Genomic DNA, 16,530 nt, shown 5'->3' on the forward strand with positions numbered 1-16,530 from the left:
TCCATCTTTCACACACATATTTTCCCAGAGAATCCAATAAAGTTAAGGGGAAACTCGTTAACCTGGAGGCTTCTGGGGCTTAGCGGGTTTGCAAACTGATGATGCATTTCTCTTGTACTCCACCCAAGGCAAGAGTCTGCCGCCGTCTTCCGTCTTCCGTACACACCAAGATTAAACATTTTGTTCCCAAGGTTGACGAGCGGGCCAAGAAAGAGAAGTAAGGCAGGGCACGGATGGATGGGCTCGGGGTGGGGCAGGGGCGTGAACCCGCATCCGAGGCCGAGGTCTGATGGTCTCCCTTCAGCAATGAGGACACCGATTTGCCGGCAGCAGACACACCCCTGAGACCACGTAGCCAGCTGGAAGCACAACTCTGAGCTCTTGGCTTGAACCCCGTGGTATTCTTTTACTCCAGATATCTGGGAACCCTGGAATCCTCCACCCAAATTGCCTGGACCGGACTGCAGGATCCGTGTACATCTTACTCTGCATCAGTCCTCCCAGAGGCAGACTGAGTCCCTACTACACACAGCTGGGCCCAAAGGGGACTATTTAGAAGAGAGTGACCAAGGTGGATATGCAGGCCGGGAGTGGGGGGACAGGAAGTAGAGGGGAGCAGGCCCAGGCTGGAAGCCGGTGCTGTGTGTGCTCCCCACCCCACCTCCACTCTGCTCTGGTAAGGAGTCCAGAATGTGGGCCTCCATTCATATTCTTCCCCAGTTCCCATCAATGTCAGGGAGGGGCCTGCTGTCTGGCCTGCCCCCTCCCCAGGTCCAGCATGGGGTGTGACCCTCGTTTCCCTTTCTCATAGGGACAGACGAGACCCCTTCTGGACAGGCCAAGAGGCTGTGCAAGAGGAGAAACGAAATATAGGAGGAACCAAGAAGGCAGAGCAGGGTCAGAGAGAGAGAGAACTCCTGGAGCCCGACCGTGGTAGCAGAAAGGGCTGGTGAGCACAAAGACGGGACTTTCTTATGCCGGAAGGGGGGAAGCTACTGAAAGAACGAGAAAGGTAAACAGGTCAGCCCTCCAAGGGTGTAGCGCTCACACGCATGTGTAAACGCACATGGACACACATGTGCACTCGGGGATTATTCCAGCTGAAATAGTTATGTAGATTCCTATCTGTCTAAAGCGGGTTTACACCTTCAAAAAACCTGGACGTACATCCCAGCCCCGCGGTTGGCCATGGGCCGCTTTAGAAGGGGGCTGAGTCTAATCTAGCCCAGCCCCTCCCTGTCCCCTCACAAGCAGCCAGGGGCCAGGAGCACTGTGGGCCCTCACTGTCCTCTGTGCAAGCAGGCGGAACATCGATCTCAGAGTCTTCTTCCATTTTCCCAGAATTTACACTCCTGCGGCGCAAACCCAGCTGTTCTCTCCAAAGCGAGAAGGAGTGATGGCTTGGCCCTATCATCTAGAAAGGACTCTTGGCTCCCTTGAAGACTGTTACTAGGATCACCCTTAGTTTCCCACAGATGACTGCTTTTTCTCCCCTTTCTTGTGCCATTGGAAGGTCAGGTGCAATGGGTACTATTACTCTCCAGTCAAATAAAGGCCTGGCATCTTTTGGAGACTGGAGAGCCCCTCCCTGATGGCCAGAGATCCTATGGCTCCTCCTTCCACTTCCTTGTGCAGCCAAAGGCATTAAGTACCAAAAGCCACTGCTTCACTGAAGGCAGGTTGAGCAAGCTTCTGTTCCAGGGATCGGGGGGTGACAACATTCTGGCCGTTGGGATCTCCTATGAACAGCACCCACACACGGCTTCAGAAGACAGGGACATGCCTCAGCTCTTCACAACGATTTATAAAATGCCGCTTGAGCAAACAGTGTCGCTCCTAGCCTGCGGCCATCCCTAATGCCAGACCAAGGCCTCTGCTGCCTTCCCCTTTTCCTGTCCAGCTCAGGCAGCCCCTCCCAAGTCCTGCTGGAGCTGAGAGACGGGTCTGGGAAAAGTCACTGCGAGTGGAAGGCCGGGGCTGGGTGGCCTTGAACGCCAGGCTGTGGGTGTGTTTCTGAGGGAGGCCACAGGGAGCCCTCAAAGGCTGTATTGAGGTGGAGAACAATGGTCGGATGGTGATGTGTTGGCAGGGGGACGAGGGGCAGGGACTAGAGGCTGGGGTTCGAACCTAACATGGTGGCTCCCAGTCGGGGTGTTTTTTTTGTTTTGTTTTGTTTTTAAGATTTTATTTATTTATTTGATAGACAAAGATCACAAGTAGGCAGAGACGCAGGCAGAGAGAGAGGAAGGGAAGGAGGCTCCCTGCCAAACAGAGAGCCTGATGCAGCCCTCGATCCCAGAACCCTGGGACCATGACCTGAGCTGAAGGCAGAGGCTTTAACCCACTGAGCCACCCAAGCACCCCATCCGGGTGGTTTTATTGGTCCTGGGGTGTCTGGAGTAGCCTGGAGACAGCTTGCTAGTCAGGGCTGGTGTGTGTGGGGTGCTCCTTGGGGGGCAGAGGCTGGGGATGCTGCTAGGTGGGCCTCGGAGCAGGGACAGCCCCCCGCACAAAGAACAATCCGGCCCAAAACATCACCAATGCCACTGCTGAGGAAGGCTGACCAGGCAGGGAGGAGTGGAGGCAGGGTCCAAGAAGGGGAGTCTGAGGGCAGAAGGGACAGGGACCTGCAGAAATGGGGACCAGGAGAAAACGGAGCCAGGACAGACAGTGGGGGGGAACTGTGGAGCTTGGGTGAAGACAGTCACACGGAGAGAAGGAGTGGGACAGGGAGGGGGCTGTGGTGCCAGGCTGCTGCTCGTAGCCGTCCACCTACTTGAACCACAGACGATGCTGTGGTGGCCATGGGCTCGCGCTGGCCACCCAGCCCCAGCCCAGGCCTTCACGCGTGCTCTGCTTCCTGGGCTGCTCCTTCTCCCCCTCCTCACAGGGTCCATTTCTACTCCTTTCTCAGGATGCAGCTCATTATCAAGTCCTCTGGGAAGACGTCCCTGACTCTCATGCATATGACGGAGACCGTCTCTCACTCCTTCTAGAGCAGCCTGGATTGAACTCCATCCAGGACAGAGTTTAACAGAACAGCCGCTTACTTGCTTGTTCTTGCGTTCGATCCCCCGAGGGCCCACAGAGACCTGCGAACCAGCCATTCCTCTCCATGTCTTCATGGTGAGCAGAGAACAGAGATGGTTATGGAGTGAATGGATCAATTTGTGGAGGGATGAAAACTAGGATTTGTGCATCGATGAAACAAAGAGAGGACGCGGCCAAAGCTGGAAGCTTGGATAAAATCTCTAAGACACCATTTCCAGAGAAAAGAACAATGACCTAAGAACCTTCGTGAACACTCACCACGAACCCATGAAAGTGGGGCAGGGGAGCCAGCAAAGAAAAGAGAGAGAACAGAGGATTGCAGGAGAATCTCTGTCCTTCAGAGAAACTTGACACCTCCGGAAACCCAGTGGAGTGACGCGGGTCCCAGAGTGAGGCGAAGTCGTACTTCTCCTGCTCTGTGCCTAGGCTCTGGGTATAACAGGACACCTGATGTTAATATGAAAGCATATAAAATGTTTATATGAACCCCTGATGTCATATAAAAGCAGGTGGTGGAGGCGGAGTCCCCGCACACATTCTCGCACTCCCAGCCTGTTACGTACGTACCTGGGATTTTACATCCTCGCCTTTGTTCTTGGCACAGGGGCTTAACCTGAGGTTGTAGGTCTCCGTGTTTTTCTGCCTTTGAGACTCTAGGCACTTCTGCCTCTGTCGGATACTGCCCTTCTGGATGGAGGAATCGCTGGGGATTCTGGAGGAAAGACACAGAGATGTGAGAACCAACTGCTCTTTGGCTGAGTGACACTAGCCCCTGGGGAGGTAGAGGCAGGGTTCTCAGGATGTCAGGGGCATTTCGCCCGGGGTGGTGGCTGCCTCTTGGCACAAGGCAGTGAGGAGAGATCCAGGAGCCACTGCGGCAGATGGAGCCTGGCGCGGAGACAGCACTAGCCTCAGGTCATACCCGGGACTCAAACCCCAGCAGCTGTGAAATGCTGCTAACCTCCAGCCCTCCCTCCCTCAGCAAACTTCTAGCCCTTAAGTTACTGATGAACTTAATTCCTCCTTTGATTTCAGGAATAAGGGGAACCAACTGGTGTCCTCAGACCTCTCCATACTTAACCCCCTGTATCCAGCTGGCCACGGGATGTCCCTTGTCCAGACCCAGTCAGCAGAGGGCCTCTCCTGACAAGTCAGAAGACAGTGTGGCTACCTGAGTTCCGGATAGACGTTCTCCAGGTACCACTTGAAGCTTTGGCACTGAAGATTCTTCCTCAGGTCCAGTCTGCTCTCAATGCTGGCGGGACGCGGGGCGGAGGAGACACAGAGAGACAGGTCAGAGGCAGGGATGAGACTGAGACAAATGCACATGCTGAGCCCAGGCCGTGCCCATGTCTCTCCCGAGCGTGATGGAGAAACTCACCCAGGGAGAGTTCCAGAGCTCCAGGCAGAGCTACGGAAGCCCGCAGCAGGAGCTCACCATGGTGTGGTCCCGACAGGGAGGGTTTGTGCTTTCATTCAAACACAGAATTCAGGGATGTTTTACTTTTCTTTCAAAACAAGGCTAGGAGAACATGTAGTGTGTCTGTCAGTGATTCACCACTGGGGCCTTTTTTTTTTTTTTTTTTAAAGATTTTATTTATTTATTTGACAGACAGAGATCACAAGTAGGTGGAGAGGCAGGCAGAGAGAGAGAGGGAAGCAGGCTCCCTGCTGAGCAGAGAGCCCGATGTGGGGCTCGATCCCAGGACCCTGGGATCATGACCTGAGCCGAAGGCAGCGGCTTAATCCACTGAGCCACCCAGGCGCCCCCACCACTGGGGCCTTGAGTCTACTTACCCACAAAGCTCTCTTCGGCTTCTGCAGCCAAAGAATACCACTCCTGCCCACCCCACCCTCAAAGAATCAGCTTCTGCGGCTGGTTCTGGGGCCCAGTCACACCTTTACTCATCAGGTATTTATTGAGCACCTACTGTGTGCTGGGCATTGTGCTCAACGGTGGGCTTCTGAACAACAGAGAACAGTGTTGCGCGAGGCTGAGCTGTGTGCACGCATGAATGTATGTACATTCTGGGCGTAAGCAAAGCGTGACATGGGGTCATCTGAACTTTAAGAGCATCTCACTGGGGACAAATGGGTCTGGCAGGGCAAGGCTGGAGACAGGGAGAGCTGTGGGAGGGGGCTGCAGACAGCCAGCGGCTGGTCGTGCTCTCAGGCAGGGAAGTGGGGGGCGGAATGGAGAGAAGGGACAGGTCCAAGTCCCTCCATTTATCCCTGCCACCGCCCCCACTTTCCTTACCCCATTTGCACCTTGTCCTTCCTGGGTGAGCCCACAGGACCGGCCCTGCTCGGCCAGCCTCACCTCCTCCAGCCCACACTGGGCTTCTTAGTTAGCGCTAACCACCTTTCCTCACCAGACTCAAAGCAGCATGAGCCGAAGAATGATGTCAGTTTTTTTTCTTTAGAGTTGAATGTTCAGTGTTTAGCAAAAACCTTGGCGCTGCATGCATGGAGGAGGCCGCAGCACCAGGGCTCGGGGGCTGTTTGACACGGGCAGGTGGGGGAGGGAAGAGTCAAGGTCGACACCCACACCTGTGACTTGGGCCAGAGGACACAAGGAAGAGTGTCCCTGGAGACAGGCTGGGGAGCATATTTCGAAGCACCGTGGCTGAGTTCCCTTTAGGATTGGAGCTGGAGCAGCCTGGGAGGTGTCCAAGGGGAGATGTCCAGTTTGCAGTGGGATGGAAGGGGCTGCGGCTCCGAATGAGAGGCCCAGGTCAGGGACAAGAGTCAGCAGCACAGAACGGTGGTGAACGCCAGGGGGAATGCACAATACAGAGACAGCGATGATGGACCCTCAGGGGGACCACAGACACAGCAGGAGAGAGAAAAGTGAGGCTACAACGGGACCAGGCAGGCGGAGACTGTAGGCATTGTCATCGTGGTCAGGAAGGGGCTCCCAGGGACAGGGAAGGTCTCCAAGCACACTCAGGAGAGGCAGGGCATGAGCTCCCCACAGTGCACACTTTCTTTTCTTCCCTCCTATTCCTTTTTAAATCATTTAAGTTTTAAGATGTGAGACCCTGACTCAGTTTAAATACTGATGGGGACCGTGAATTAGCAAAGACAGATCAGGGATGAGGAAGCAGAGGGCAGGGTCTCCTAGAACAGCGGTTCCCACATCGGCTGCACATCAGAGTCCTGGGGGGTGCAGGCGGGGGGCTGCCTATCAACAATTCTCCAGCCCAGGCTGGACCCCAGACCCAAGCAGTTCTCTGGGAGTGGCACCCATAGCTTCCGAAACCCCCTGGGTGACTGCAGTGTGCAGGCTAGTTTGGGAAGCCCCGGCCTGGCCTGGAGCTCTGCTCTGTCCAGACAGGCCCTCAGACCCGCAGCAGGATGCTACCTGGAAACTTCCTGGAAATGCAACCCTAGGGAATCAGCAACCACATTTTAACAAAAGCCGCAGGAGATTTGTGTGTATTAAAGTTTAAGAAGCCCTGAGCCAGGAGGCAGGAGAGGAGGAATCCAGGCAGAGGGAGTGTTGATTTAGGAATGAATGCAGATGAAAGGTGGTCCCCATTACAAGTGGAGGGCTGGTCTAACACGGCAGGGGGTACACCTGTCTCAGGAGATGGAAGAAGAGTGGGGCGGAGAGAGCGAAGTTTCCAGGTCGGTTTGTCTCGGGAAATCAATGCCATCTCTCTCAGCTATAAAACAGGTGTCATCTGCCGTGAGTGACGGGTGGACTTGGGGGGAGGGGCGGGGAGACAGGAGAGTTTTAAATGGGGACTGGGGACAATGACGGCCGGGAAAGGCAGCATGACTGACAAGTCCACTAAGGGCTTGCCTGAGCCTGATGGCCACGGTGTGTTAGCAGCACCTGCTGATACTTTCCAGAACCTTCAGCAGCCTGTGCACAGGGGAGGGAAAGGCACAAAGTCAGGTGCATCCAGGATTGAGAAAACTTTGCCTGAGGAGCTGACAGATGCACAACAGGGCCAAAGATCTGAAGATGATGATGTCTTTTAAGCTCTCTCTCTAAGCAAGGGAGCCAAAACCAAGCAGGGGAGGGAGAGATGGAGGGAGGTGAGGAAAAGGAGGCACACAGCCGTGGTCAGTGGGCCGGGAGTTTGATGAGGGCTCAGGACAAATGCCTTGTGAGGTTCTGAGCGATTGAACTGGGGGGGACAGCATGGAGTTATAATTTCAGAGACATGAGCCATTTTGGCCGAGTCTGATTTAATCCTCTGGAGCAGGGACGGGCTCCTCCTACGCAGTGTAGGCAGCAGAAACCCATCCACTCCCCAGCCTTAGTCTGGCACAGGAACATCAGCATGACAAAAAGCCACTGGTTGTCCCTCCAAATAATCAGATGCTAACACAGATGAATTTCCATTTTTCTCTGATCAGTTCTGTGGCGGAGAATGCAACATATGGTTTTGGGGATCGGACAAGAGTGGTTAGAGCCTCATGTCCCCGGTTCGGTGATGTGATCAGGGCAAGTAGCTTAACCTGCAGAAAACTCAGTGTCCTGTCCTATAAAATGGAGGCAATGAAACCCACTTCTCAGAGTCTGGGGAGCACTCCCAGGAGAGCCTTCGTGGCCTTGGCACAGAATTCCTTCCCTGTTCTCATCTACCTGGACGAAGCCGGAGCATGGCTCTTGGGGACACCTGTAGGATACTGCTCCATGGAGGAAGGAGGGTGCTTTGGCCTTGGAGGACTCAGAACTAGGAAGAGGAGCTCTGAGCTGGAGGGACTAAGGCTGTCCTGTTCTGTACCCCACCTTTCTAGAAAAAGTTAGAAATGTCCTTCCGTGGTGCAAGGCACAGCTCACCCCCCAGGGCAGTGGCCCAGGTTGCCACTTGTTCCACAAGAGCTGTGGAAAACCCTGCACTCCCAGGAGGGCAGGAGCAAGAAGCGGTGCAAAGGAGAGCGGTCCCAGCCTGGGCGACCAGATACACTGGCTGTCAGGAGCCAGCGTTCCTCCTGACCCCCTGTGCAAAGCAGCCAGAAGGGACACTTACTTCCCAAAGGGCCTCTCCAGGGCGAACGGCCGGGCAGCGTAGTAGTACTGCTTGTACTCATCCATCCACACCTCAGCCGTCCGCTTGGTGTTCCTGGGGAGACGGGGGTGTCCCAGAGCAGTCAGTATGCACATGCAGCAGCATCACCCAGCCGGGGGCCCCCACGATCCAGCCCGGCCACGTCCCACCCAACCTCCCATGGGGCCTTTACTCCAAGACACAGAACGAACTCTTCCCCAAAAGGTAACACCTGAAAAATTATGCCAGATATGGAACTTTTGCGGCTCAAAAAGAAAAAGGAGGAGGGGGCTGGGAGAGGAGAGTCCACACACCACACACGCCCATGTTGCCAGGAACCAAGAGGAGAGAGACAAGGCCGGCGGAGGCCACCTCGCCTCCCTTTACACACAGGCTCCCACTCCAGGTGCTCCCTCTTTCTGCAGGGCAAGGGCTGGGGTCCCAGCTCTGGGCAAGAAAGCCGATCATATACAGCATCTGAGAGCAAGGTACAGGTGTCAAGAATCAAGTAATTAAGCCAGCTGTCAGCTATCTGGCCAGCTCACTAGGCTTTTCCATCAGGTGTTTGCTCTGGGGCTGACCTCAAAGGTCACTGAAAACGAGAGAGACTGCCATGGAGGATGTGTGTCCCTGCGCAGCGGGCAGGGAGGCAGCGGTACCAGAAGAGCCCCAGGGCAAGAAAGAGGCCATCAGAAAACAGACACCAGGGGCAGTGGAGAAGCAGTCCCCGCTGGGGCCCACATCCATGACCTTGTGGCTCATGTCTGTGACCCTGGGGCCTCACTCAACAGGGCATGCCCCTGCAGATTTCTGGTCCTGTCTGGAGCAGAGGTCTTCCGTGGAGGTCTGTGCAAGCCCTTCCCAGCCAGTGGACCCGAAATGACAGTCACCCACTGGCAGCCTGTTCTTGGTGCAGGGAAGGCAGTTACCGGTGCTTTGCCGGCTCCTTGCCCGGGGCCTAACCATCAGCAAACTGCATGCTGGTTGACCCACTGGCCAGGGCCCAGACCCAAAGACAGAGAATGTTCTGAAGCCCAGGACTGTCCCCATCACTCTCCTATACCAGGTGTCACCTGCTCACGTTTTCCTCTGGAAGCCCAAGGCCTAAGGCAGCCCTGTCTTCAGTGGCCGCTGGATTTCTCACTGCCCCACCCTCGCCCAGAGGTTTCTGCAAAAGGTGTTGTTAACTGTCCCCCTGGTCAGAGCCATGCCAGCCCCAGGATGCTCATGTCAGGATGTAACCCATACCCGCCTATATGTGTGAAAACCGGGGACAGAAGAACACAGATGAGGAAAATGACACCCCAAATGAAGAAATGCTTAACTCCTCCCTCCCCCAAATGGACAAGACAGAAAAGAAAAAAGGGAAAAGAAGGATGAATGGGTAAGTGAAGCCGTCAGATGTGAGCGACAAAGGTGATGAAGGGAAAAGGTGAGCAGCTGGAGTAAGGAGGGACATACACGAAATGTTCCTAAAACAGAGGCGAAGCCCGAAGGAGAAGGAATCACAGAAGGTGTATGAAGGGACAGAGCAGGAATGAGCAAGTGGACACCATGGGTGTACTGAGACCCCGGGATCTTCATCTTGTCCCCCAGCAGGAGGTGCAGACACCCTAGGGAAGAAGCCCAGGGCCAAGCATGTGAGCAGTAGCCCCTTGTGCTCCCCCATTCTCAAATCCTTCCGACGAACTCTCCCTTGGTGACCCAGGCTGAAAGGGGGAGCCGCAGATCTTCTAGAACTTGGATGCAAAAATGGAATCTTCTCCCCCAAACCCAAACAACCCCAAACATCCAACGCCCGACAGGACAGTGCTGCCCAGGGACTCGCAGGCCTGGGCAAGCCGTGGGGACGTCCATGGGGGAGAAGAGCTTCAGACCTCCTCCTGCTGCTGGGTGGGCCAGTCCGACCTCCCTTGCTTAGGCAGAGTCCCAAGGAGCATGACTGTGGCTCCTGAGCGCCCAGAACACTCAGGCAACCTACCAGAGAACTGGGGACAGCCACAACCCTTCACCAGGCTTTCTGCTGCCCCCACAGAACCCCTGGGACTCGCACTTACTTTATATACGTGTTGGCATTTCCATCTGGGAAAACATATGGGTGTTTCTTGCGGAAGACATGGCCCACTCGGCTGCAGGGGACGATCTCGAGGCTGCCGCCGCACATCCACACTCTGAAGGAGATTTCTGCAAGACAGTCGTGCCCCCTCAGCACGGCTCTGTGCTCTCCGGAGGGGAAGGGACACAGGATGGCAGCATCGGGGGCACTAGGCCCAAGGAAGGGGTCAGCGCCCCCCGCTGCATCCAGCCTGGGATTGGGGGTCAAGAGCTGGCTCACAGTCAGACTGTGTGCTCTGCTGGCTGGGTGACCTCAGTTTCCCCTTCTGTAACTGGGGCTGATGATAACTCACAGCTGGGAGGGTGATGCGCGTGAATATGGAAACACACAGGGACTGGCTTGGAGGAGCACGTTCATGGGGGGAGGGCCGTATCTGGGGACCAGCCTGGTGCAGGGCCCCTGCTACACCCTTCAGGTGACCCAGACTGCTGCTTCTGGACACATGGAAGATGGATTAGACATGCTTGGATGACCCTGGCAGGTAAGAACCAGGACCAAGGAGAAAGAATTTTCCGTTCAAGAATACAGGAGACTGGGGCGCCTGGGTGGCTCAGTGGGTTAAGCCTCTGCCTTCAGCTCAGGTCATGATCTCAGGGTCCTGGGATCAAGCCCCATATCTGGCTCTCTGCTTAGCAGGGAGCCTGCTTCCCCCCCCCCCCCATGCCTGCCTCTCTGCCTACTTGTGATCTCTGTCTGTCAAATAAATAACTAAAATCTTAAAAAAAAAAAAAAAAAAAGAATACAGGAGACTTTTCCGACAGTCAAGACTCAGAAAGAAGAGGCTGTCTTGGAGGTGCTGAGGTTCACATTCTGACCGGCCAACAATACCCACGGGCAGGATTCCCAGCAAGCTCCTGGACGAGGCATACAGGAGAGCAGCTCCCAACACCTGGACCACAATTCTGCCCCTGGACCACAATTCTGCCCCTCCATAAGGGCGCCTGAATTACAGCCTGGGGGGAGATGTCTTGGCAGTAGCCTAGGAAATGCTGGAAGCCTCTGAGCTGTTGCTGGGGTTGTTCCCCACGGTGGGAATGTTGCACACACGCCCATTTCTTCCCGGTTGGCTGCTGCAGCCACAGCAGGAGAGGAGTCCCCAGAGGCAGCGGGATTAGGCTGGGTGTGCCTCTCTCCCCTGGGGCCCTGTCCTCACGGGCTTGAGGCAGTGCCCCTGCCCCAGAAGGAGGCAACGGCGGACCAAGGTGGTGGAGGGGAGTATCAGTGACTGCTCGGCAGTGTTGTGAGGGCTTTAACTTCTCTACAAACAGTGCACCTCCTTACTGACTGCACCCTGTGCATCCCACGGGGTACGCCGCTGGTGGGAAACGTTAGTTCCCCATTTGGGAATTCCTGCCTGGTTCGCGCTTCTGCAGTCAAGCTCAGGAGAAATCCATGCCCCTGGGTGACTTCTCCTGCAGGTGGGGGGGAGGGGCACGTGGAAGCAGGCTGGGGTCCAGGAGCAGGAAAGGAGGATGTGAGTATTCTAGTGCCTTCTTACCATATACATGCACGGCACCCTCCAGCTCCTTGGGCACCACCTCCCTGGGTTCCTTCACCTGGGTCCTCTCTCTCTCTTTCCACTTCCTGCTCTGTGTCTCCTTCCCGTCCAGCTCTCCAAGCAGGTGTCTGGACACGATGTCTTCATCGCGATCCTCACCGGCTCTCTCAATTACCTGTCCTCAGCCAGCCTTTCCCTATCCCCTACTGCCTCCTGCCCTGTGTACCTGAGCTGCAGGCAAGGCTCTGTGGACACCAACCCCATTGCTGTCACTTTCTTGATACCTGGCCTTCGGCGTGCCCAGGTGTTGTCCCAAATGGGCTACGGCTCATACCCAGGAAGTTCGGGGACACGGTAGGGACAATGTGTGTATGCTAGGATAAAGAAAGAACTTTTCAGGATTGCTTCCAAATGATGGCAAGAACGCGGAGGGAGGGAGACAGGAAGAGCTTGGCCTTGGGGTCCGCAGCCCCGACTCTGCAGCAGCCCCTGGGCCATGTCCATGGGGAAACCTGCTTCACCTCACCGAGGGTCCACCCTGCAGGACGGCCATCTATGTCAAATGAAACACAATTTTGGGACTACGGGGGATACTTAAGTAGGATGGAAAGAGGAGCCACAGCTACAATCAGACGTCCCTGAAGCCAGTCTCTGAAACACAGACCCCGTTAGCACCGGCCTCCTGTGCCTGCTTCCAGCTTTCTTCTTCTGCCACCAACGACACTTGGAATTTGTGGACGTAACATTCCAGATTTTGACTTTCCATCAAGCCCCAATACGTAGCAATGTGGTGTTTGGCTAGGGCACTGTGGAGCTCACATGTCCAGACTGGCGTTCGTGGGGGTGGGGGTGGGACATGGAGCATGAGAGAGCTCAGCTGCCCGCCCCCACCCGCCACTCCACCCTGACACGAGCGCACTGCGGGGCTGGCTACAGGGGTCAGCCTGTGGGACTGTCAGTGCGTGTGTGACTTTGGTCTCAGGATGTCTTCCTAAACAGTGTGCTCCAAAAGTCTGCTGTGCTCCAACCCCTTCCTCCCCAGGATCTCAAAATACGGTCTGCTCCAATTCCAAAAAAGGAAAACCATCTCATCTTTCAAAACTAGAGATGGAGATCTGGTTTACTAGATATAACCTACAAATTTGGTGCCAGCCCTCTTCCCAAAATACGCATACGTTTTGGCCATGGTCTCTTCCTTTCCATGTATTCAAATAAGACATATGTCCCTCCTCATTTACAAAGCGAATCCCTCCAAACGATGTCTTGGTTCCCTCCCCCACCCCCTCCTACCCCAGCAACCTGTTTCTCTCTCTGTGCTCCCCTTGCCTGCCATCTCGCTTCCCTCTGCATCCCTGAGTCCTGCCTTCTGCCACCGTAGGCACAGGACCCACCTTGGAAAGTAGTCATCTGACCCTGGTCCCTCACCTTCCTTTGGGTCTCCTGGCAGTCTTCCACCCCAAGGCTCTGTCTTTACAGGGTCCCCCTGACCCTGTTTCCTTGGCTGACCTTATGGCTCACTTGATGCTGAGGGCTCCCCTTCATCCCTCCCCAGCCCCAGCTCTGTCCTGGCTCCGGCACTGGCTTGCAGGGGCCGTGTGACGCTCGACTGAGGGGCGCTGGACACCAACAGATAACGTGCACCTTCTGCCCCTGGCCGCGCTTCCACAGCCTACCGCTGCCTGCCTCCTCTCCCCCACCTGTCAAACCCGCCCTCCCCCCTCCTCATTGTCTTGTGTCTGGTGCTTTAGCTGAAAACTGCCCCGTATCTCAACTCTGCAAACGTTGAGTCATGGGAGGAAAATGACCTCTTCATCCACTCCTGGTGACACTGGGCTGCACTCTGTTCGGTCCCCCTTCCTCAGGTGGTAGCTTGTTAGTCATCCTAATGACCGTGCTCATGGTTGCGGACGTCCTTATGTTATGATCAGCTGCGGTCCGACCTGAACCCTGCCGTCCAGTGCCTGGGGGTGAAGCACCGCTCCCCGCTCCAGAACTCAGCCTCCATCGACCAGTGCCGCTCCGGGTACAAAGACACTGCCTTCCAGGCTTCCAGAGGCCAACAAGAGAGGCTCCTCTACGACTAGCCACCACCAGCACCGCCATCCAATCCTGACAAATGTCCGTCTTTGCGCCCCCTCAGTGCAGCCAATGCTTCCCCAAGGTGCCTGCACCCTGAGGGGCAGGAACAGCTTTTAGGCTCCAGGGTCCTGCGTGTTAGAAAGGTGGTGACCGGAGACCCAGGGCCTGACTCAGGCAGTCTGGGTGGTGCAGCCTGGAGTGTGCAGATGAGTGTGATGGTTCACAGGGATATTTAACACCCAGAAGTGGAGTTGCCTGCCCTCGTCTACACCACTGCCGTTAGGATGACTGTCCTCCCGGGGATGTGCTGACTCTGGGGAAAGTCTCATAATCCAGAGGCGCCAGGCGGCGGGGGCTCATGCATCAGAAGTGCTGTGTGGGGAGGTGTGGGGCACCGCCCCGACCCTCTGCTTTCCACGTCTGCGGATCCTGCCAAGTCATCACTTTCTTAAGTCAGGGGGATGGGGCGAAAAGACGATGGAGGGAATCCATAGGGGGTTCTCGCTGAGTCAGCGTCGCCACAACTCCCCGGTGATGAGCTTCACGCAGGCCCTAATCCACTTTGAATTGCAGACAGGGAGACGGGTAATTATTCTAACCTCACGGGGGGGCACCGCTATCTTATTTTCTTTAGACGTCAGACTCCTACTTGAGGGCGAATCTCCCCACCCTCCACCCTCACTTCTTCCCTCCTGTGTCCTCATCAACCCACTGGCTGTCTGACCAGGGCCCGGGGGCCCCCCTACCCCACCCTCCACCAGCCTAGCGTCTATGCGCCAAGCCCACGGCTGCTGGATGGGAAGGAGGATGCTTTCTCCCCGGAAGCCAAACTACAGCTATTCGCACACCATAGCTCGGCCAGACCGTCCAAGGTTCCACTTCTATTTTCTAGTCTGGTTTCTGAGCAAAGGTGGAGGGAGCTTGCGACACAGTCTCCGCTGAATACACTGACTCCAGCTTGCACGGAGCCACATGTCCTGTGTACGAACACACACTGTACCCACAGCAACAGGGACCCACTGTACTCCTGGCCAGCTCAGGACAGGGGACGTGGCACGGGCCGCGGTGGGCACGAGGTGGCTACTGTTATCCCTAAGTCCACACACAGAAATGCACCAATAGAGACTCTTCCTTTTAATGATCTTTTACGTTCTCAGCACTTCCTAGGCCTGGAAGCTTGTTATTATTTTGCAATGAACACATGGGACTTGAGCAGAGATCATCTCATTGGTCCAAAGCACTGTACTTCATGCCATCTGGGGCAGTCACGTTGCATCCAGCTCTCCTGCCGAACAAGGACTAGCCACAGGCCCACCGCGGTCACCCAGGGCCATAGACCGCAAATGCCAATGGGGTGTCCTTAACTCCCCATACTCCCTACGGAACAGGACGAGAAACAGCCGCGGTGGCTGCCTGGTCTGGGAAGTAGGAGAGAACGGCATTTCAGACTGTGCTCTCTGGCCCAGTGGGAGGTTGGCTTTGAGGGGAACAGAACAGTCCTGGGGACGGAGAGAGGGGTGGATGTGAATGACATCGGGGCTGTGGCTCTCAGGATGTGGTGAGCTGGTAGGTGCAGAGGGCCCCCTGCCACCCCCTGGAGAAGAACTCTTTTCCCCTCAGTATCGTCTCTCCTCTGAAGGTGAACCAGTGCTCCCCAGTCCCAGCAAACCCCCGATCGTCACCCCATCCTGACGGGCTCTTCCAAATCCCCACGTTCATGCCCTCAGGTGCCTACCTATGCTCTCCGGCAGAGCTGGACTGCCCCACATGATCTACGTACTATCAGAAAAGCACTGCATCTTCTGACATATAAAATGCTAAAAAAAAAAAAAAAAGTCTAAAAATGGCTTTCAAAGTGCTGGGAACGGGCTATAACATAATGGAATGTTGGGATGGTAGAAAACAGTGTCTCCTGGGATGGCCGTCTGCAATGCTTTTTTGTGGTTTAAAAAATTCTCCCATGGACTGTAAAATGCCTCTTTCACAGCTTCTCAGAAGCCCCTCCCCCGTTCCCCATTCAAATCCACACTTGGGAGCATCAGACGACTGGGAGGCAACAGCTGAGGTTGTCCCTGGACAGGCGCAGGTGTGTGTCCACACTGCCATCAACAGAAGGGACTGGCAGGCTGGACCAGAACGGGCCATCATGAAAAATGATGTGCCGCCTGAATCCCAAAGTGACTGCCACGTGGAGGAAAGGTCACATTCCCTCTGCAAGGTTGAGGGAGGCTATGTCAGCCCTGCCAGACACAGGCTAGAGCGAGATGGGCTAGAAGCATTTTCTAACAATTCAACACACAAATTCGCAATGACTCAGTGTGCCGAACTGTGAAGCGGTGAATGCTATTGTCATAAATTGCATTGAAGCAGAAACGAGATGACTGCTGTCGATCAAACGGGCTGCAGGAAGGAGTCACTTGACGACGGGAGGAAAGGCCAGAGCACATCACTAAGGATCACGAGAGGGAAGCATAAGGCCCTAACGGAACCCAAGTTCTCCTGGGCCTGTGCAGGCAGCGCTGATGTTGAACCTGTAACCAATTTTCCTGTTACGGTCCAGGACTGGGTGCCAGAAAGGGGAATCAGTTTGGTTTCGGGGGCTTGGGTTTTTTTTTGTTGTTGTTGTTGTTTGTTTTTTGTTTTTTTTTCCTGCTTGTTTGCTGAGCTTCTAACCCAGGCCCCGAATGGTACTTATCTGATGGATTTCTCTATACTGCCCAGTTTGGGAGAACAGATGCTATGGGTCAGACTGGCAGCCATAAATTTCTGGAAAATAACTC

At 55.3% G+C, this 16,530-nt stretch overlaps 1 protein-coding gene across 2 annotated transcripts in view; it reads right to left on the reverse strand.

The window, feature by feature from the left end:
- Positions 1-16,530, reverse strand: part of GALNT14 (polypeptide N-acetylgalactosaminyltransferase 14) — a 208,248-nt gene that overhangs the window by 7,670 nt on the left and 184,048 nt on the right. The window contains exons 10-13 of one of the 2 annotated variants that reach the window (XM_045979482.1): positions 10,115-10,241; positions 8,040-8,132; positions 4,223-4,306; positions 3,619-3,763 (exon numbers count right to left, since the gene is read on the reverse strand). In XM_045979482.1, coding sequence (XP_045835438.1) covers positions 3,619-3,763; positions 4,223-4,306; positions 8,040-8,132; positions 10,115-10,241 — 449 coding nt within the window. The remainder of the gene's footprint in view (positions 1-3,618; positions 3,764-4,222; positions 4,307-8,039; positions 8,133-10,114; positions 10,242-16,530) is intronic. The other variant, XM_045979483.1, reaches the window with a different exon arrangement.

Source organism: Meles meles, chromosome 15 (assembly GCF_922984935.1).
Source record: "Meles meles chromosome 15, mMelMel3.1 paternal haplotype, whole genome shotgun sequence".
Lineage (NCBI taxonomy): Eukaryota > Metazoa > Chordata > Mammalia > Carnivora > Mustelidae > Meles > Meles meles.